The sequence below is a fragment of the Acomys russatus genome, chromosome 31, assembly GCF_903995435.1.
Source record: "Acomys russatus chromosome 31, mAcoRus1.1, whole genome shotgun sequence".
Lineage (NCBI taxonomy): Eukaryota > Metazoa > Chordata > Mammalia > Rodentia > Muridae > Acomys > Acomys russatus.
Window position 1 is genome coordinate 33,377,344 of NC_067167.1, and position 5,904 is coordinate 33,383,247.

The 5,904-nt window shown below is 38.7% G+C and overlaps 1 protein-coding gene across 1 annotated transcript; it reads right to left on the reverse strand.

Moving 5' to 3' along the window:
* Nucleotides 1-221: 221 nt before the first annotated feature.
* Atxn7l3b (ataxin 7 like 3B) lies at nt 222-888 on the reverse strand. Its single transcript, XM_051172846.1, has one exon. It carries the CDS (start codon nt 591-593, stop codon nt 300-302), a length of 294 nt encoding a protein of 97 aa, XP_051028803.1. The 5' UTR covers nt 594-888; the 3' UTR covers nt 222-299.
* Nucleotides 889-5,904: the final 5,016 nt, after the last annotated feature.

Here is a 5,904-nt window from a genome sequence, read left to right on the forward strand (position 1 = left end):
TGTACATCCAGATGTATTTATAGAGCTCAAAATACAGCACGATGCCTGTGGACTTTCTCTGTCCAGGATTTTTTCAAAGCCAGATGGATCCGAATTCCTAAATTCTCCTCTTTGGGTTTTTTGTTTGTTTGTTTGTTTTGCTTTTAAATGCTAGGATATTTAGGGGGGGGGGGGCGAGGGACTTTTGTTTGCTTTTTTTTCTTTTTCCTTTTTTTTCCCCCTTCAACTCAGCTTACTCCTCCAGGCCACGGGACCAGTCTGTATTATTGTCCTGGTCGCCCTCCCTCATGTCGTGCGTACTACTGGAATTCTGGAGGTGAGCGCTGCAGCTCGGGCTGGGGCCCGGGGTCAGAGTCTCCAGGAAGGGGGCAACGCGGGTGGCGGCAGGCTCCTTTGTCTTCCACTGGCGGGACGCCAAAATCCTTCACGCTGCCAGTGTCTGCGAACTCCAGGTAGAAGTAGCCACACTTGACTGCCCGGTGCACCTCAAAGCAGAAGCCCAGGCAGGAATCCTCTATCAGGTCTACATAGATCTCCTGGGCGATGGCCTCCAGCTTGCTAGTATCCAGGTTGGCTAACGAAATCTCCTCCATCTTAGTCGGTAAAGCGACCGTGCGGAGGGCGCTGGCTGTACTCACGGCAGAGGCTCGTCCGGCTCGGCGGGCCGCGCTAGGCCTTGCAGGCCTCTCCGGGCCGCGTCCTCCCGGTCGGCGAACGGCTGCGTCCGCGGGGACAGCAAACGGCTGCTCCGGAGCCCCAACGCTCGCTCGGCTCTGACGACACCCACGTTCGGAATCCTAGGCTGCACCCCGGGCCTGACTCACCGCTAAACCGTCTCGCCGCCTCACCCTGCCGTTCTGGCCTCTTCCTCTCGCTGACGGTCTGGGCCCGCCCCCCCACTTCCGCCCCGTGGCGCGCCTGCGCACTGGCTCCGCGCGCGCGGGGCTGAGAGGCGGCTATGGCGTAGGTCGCTGCTTGGGACCGTTGGGGGGCGGGGGTGGTCTATGAGGGCCAGTGGAGAGAACCAAGTCGTGCCTGACGCTCTCACGGTTCATAAAATGATACCAACGATGCTATGTTATTTTGTTTAGAGATTTAAAGTCCGCTAACGAATTCACCTATGTTTAATTGATTTCCTCCGTGAAAGGAGAAATAACAATTACTTGCTCCGTTGTGGAATCAATTGAATGATGATTTTTAGGCATATTTATCCACATACGATTGGTAATTTGACTTATAGGATTGATTTGCAATTACTTACAGTGTTGCCGCAGTTGTCATTTAAATCCACTAGATGGTGCAAGGAAACAAATTACCCTATAGTTTATCTCTGATTCTTTCTTTGAATGGAAAAAACCAGAATCTTGACGCTAAAGGCATAATTCAAATATATTGATCAAATAAACTTAAGGCATTTATCTCACTTATAAGACCATTAAGTCAGCGTGACTATAAAGAAATGATTATATACGTCTCTAAAAGCGCTTGAAGATAAAATGATGTTGTATTGCTTGGCGGCAGAGAAGGGGAGGAAGATGTTCCTGCTTTCGTGGTGAGAAGCAGAGGTGGCCCACCTAATTACCTGTTGCCAGCTCTTAACAACCTTTATTTGGCTAAAGCAAGCCCTTATTCTGTGGTTAAGGTCAGCAATAAAACACCTCTACTAGCCGGGCGGTGCTGGCCTTTAATCCCAGCTCTTGGAAGGCCAGAGGCAGGAGGATCTCAGTGAGTTCAAGGCCAGCCTGATCTACAGAGAGAGTTACAGGACAGCTAGAACTGAAAACTGAAAAAACTGAAAAAACAAACACACAAAAACCAAAAACTGAAACAAAAAATCCCCAACAACAGCAGCAGCAACAACAACAATACTGCTAACAACAGTGGATCAGAAGATGTCAGCTGTTCCTAAACAGATTAGCTGTGCTTTCCAACATAAGAAGCACACTATTATTTCCTCCCTCTCTCTTTCTTGTTTTGTTACTTGCTCCTTTTTATGCAACTGCTTTACTTTTGTAATTTATCAAAAAAGAACTGGGGCTAAAGGAAAATTGAATGCTCGTGTATAACATTTTTATTCAAGGTTTCCAGATTAGAGCAAAATATATAACCGTCAGAACTTTCTTAGTTTCAACATTAATTAATATCCATGTTTTCTTGAGTGCAGAATTACCTTACACAGATTGGTTCGTGAGTGGAAATTATTTGTAAAGAATTTTATTTTCTAATTATTTAATCATTTTAGAAATCATAAATTGAAGGACACCGATCACTTAGCTTATGCTACCTAATTATTTGTTTACCCAAAGGTCTTAAAAAAATGTAAGACAGAACTTTAAAAAAAACAAATTGCAGTTTTGTATAATCTGTATGTTCTAGATTCAAAAAATTAACATATTTGATGCAATGTGGAATCTCCTAATAACTGTAGAGCGAACCGTATAATGCATAAGAGCACATGTTGCTGGATCAGACTGCCTCCCACAGTAAATGCCTATGTAATTCTTATATTTGAATTTGTTCCCATAAAATTTCAGTAATAGACTTTATCACACAGTTTTGTAGTGAGACACATGGCAATAAATATGAGAATTTTCACACAGTGCCTGGCATGATATGTAGTGCTGCAAACTGTTCTATGCCTAGTCAGGTGAGAAAAATCCAATATGACTTTAAGCACGTTTGCTCAAGTATTTCCTCTTATATCTTCTTCAAACTTAGTCTCAGCAGGTACCTCCCAGATATATGTATGGATCACAGAGACATTTGTGAAATTTAGACTTTTTTTCCTGCAGGTCTCGGCTTGGGTTTGAATAACTATCCTCATTTCTAGCATACTTTGACATATGCTTGTGTTGACGCATTAGCCAAACAAAAGTTGTTACTAACAGACAACTACCCTTTGTTATCATGGATGTATAATTTGTTGTGGCCAGGTCATTAAAAGAGTCTCTGTTCACTTAATTTTAACAAAAAGTATGAGATTGCTTATCTGAAACTTATACTATGAGAGTTGGAAACTGTCTTCCATTTAGCTAATAAATTTAATATGGTTCAATAAATTATTTCAAATTACATATGCTTTTATGTTCATTTAAACACATAATAAGATTATAACCATTTTGAACATTCTCTCAGTTTTTATTCCATTTACCTTTACTAAGTAAACACGATTGTATTGGAAGTTTCTAATTGTAATTTTGCCTTACCTTCTATTTGTATCACTTGCTAAATTTAATTTGTGTTGAATATACTGGATAATTTATTTTAAACCAACATCAAGTAAATAAGTGAAAATAATTTATTAGTACTCTTAAAGGAGTGTTGAATCACTATATTTATCAATATTTAATTCATTTTCTAAGTAGAAGTCATAATATGGAGTGCTTCTTCATAAATATCATTAAAACAGATGCAGTAAAATATGTAGTGCACCAAAGGAATAAACTAACATTTCAACCATATTTGATTCTTTCTCCCATTAAAGAATGAGTGCAATGGGAGGAACTGCGTGTTCAAAGAGAAAACCATTTGATTTCTTATGTAAACATGTTTTTTTAGAGCAGGCATAACGCATAACCATTTATTTTTATTCGTACCTGGCAGGGGCAGTATCATGATCAAGAAGGCATTTTTATAGTGGGGACTCACTATTGTACTAGGGGTGTGTTGACACCTTTGGCTTCCCCGAATGTGAGTAACCAATGGTATAATTAGTGGTGGTAGGAACTGTGCTTGTGGGCCCCTCTATAAAACAAATGAAAAAGCATGTATGTTTTGAGTATGTCCTTTTTGTGTTCAAAGAATGTAGAGAAGAAGAGTGAGGCAGCAAACGGGTCCAGATAGACCTGGAAGTCAAGTGACCCAACTGCAGTCATGTTTCTATAGTAAATCTCCAGGGAACACACTTGCAGGTACAGGTATCTGTTTTGAAAATGTTTTTACGTAGACTGTGACACTTCTTCAGGATTTCATGTCAATCTTAAATAGAAATCAAATTATTTTTGATGACCTTTCTTCATGTGGAGAAGTATACATGGAAGTACAGAAAAGTTTATGTATCCTATTTGGATATAAGGATTGGCTCCAAGAACATAATAGAGAAATTTACAAATTTTCTAGAAAAATCTAGAAGTTCCTTATGTTTTGAAAATATGACTGTGGTAACTGTGAATGGAAACCTTTTAAAATGCATCTTACAAGTCTGAAATGTATAGATTCACGGACATAGTAAAAATAGCTTCTGCACATTAGCCTTTTACTCAGATCAGTACATTGACAATTATAGCACTTTTGATCAATTTGTTTTCCCCTAACATTTCTTTTTCAGAAGCAAGTCTGAATTACTGTATTTTGCACAACCTGACAGTAAGTCGCAAACAGGTCTTATTCATTCCCAAGTCTTTCATTGCTCGTGTACTTTATGAACAATGTATTCTTTTACACTGTCACAATACAACCATCACACTTTAAGAACATCAGATGTAGACCAGTATTGTTGTGTAATGTATGAAGCATTTGAATGTTGCCCCATTGTCCTGCATCTTTTGTGCAGTTACTTTTGTATGCAGCACAGGATCCTGTTTTCCTATAGCACATCTATTCAGATGTTTGGAACAATTGGATAACACAGAAATTCTGAAGATAACGTGTAAATTCAAGGTGAATTAAGTTCAGTTTTAATCTAATACGGTGTTATGGGCTGAAGGCAAAATATACCTCATAGGCTCATGTTTTCAAACACTAGACCCCCAGTTACTTGAGGGCTTTTTGGAAAGGTTGTGAAACCTTAAAAACGTGGCTCCTTACTGATGGAAGCATGTCATTATTGATGGAAGTTAAGGCTTTCTAGTCAGCCCCTGCTTTCTGGTCCCTTGCAGCATCCTAACTGTGAATGCAATGGAACCAGTAGGCTCTCTGTTCCTGTGTCCCAGAACTGTAAACTTCCATTAACTTTTCCTCCCTTCAGTGACTTTTCTCAGGGTTTTTATTTGTTGTTTTGATTACAATAGGAAATATAATCAATACATATGGGCAAGATGAAATGCTTTAACGATTTTAATTTGTTTCATTGAATACTAAGGTAAAATTATTTTAGTTGGTACAGCAAAGTTGCCTGAAAATGAAGATGTTGTGAATGAAGCTATCTGGTCAGAGGCATTACAAGGCTAACAACCAGGTTTCTCTTTAGACAATAAACTCTCTTGTAATGTCTATGAGGTCAATTTCTAAGTGACGGTATATTGATTCCCTTTCCTTTCCCAATAAGCCATGTCCTTTAATAGATCTTGATCTTGCTAACTGTTGTTTTACCAAATACACATGTTTGGAGACATAACCCTAGAGATTTGTGGAGAATTTCAACATGACAGCAAAACTATTGTTCAGGCCAGTCTAGGTTAGTAAAATATTGCTATTAATTGATAGGACTCCTCAGAGTCAACAAAATGGCATGGGATATGTGAACCTAAGACTCTATAATAAAGACTCAGGGTATAAGTTTTATGCTCATCCAACCTCATAGAAAACAGATACAACAAAAATAATACTTTCATTTTGGATAAGGAAACTAAAGTCAAAGATGTTGAGAAAATTGTTCATCCTCTGAATGGCAAAATCAATACCCACTGCTAAGTCTTCTAACTCATAGTGTGATTCTTTTACAGTTACAGAATACTTTTTTCCAACATCTGTTTTCTTAGCTGCAGAAAGTTTAGTGATGGGTAAATGTATTTAAAAAACAACTAGAATAATCATTAATTTATAGTATATTAATCATACTATTAATGTAGAATGTACTGATGAATGAAAGCTACATTAATTATATGGATTCTACAATGTTATATTCATTTTGTTATTCTAGAAAAATTACAATATTTGAAATAAGCAACTCAAAAATTCAAATTA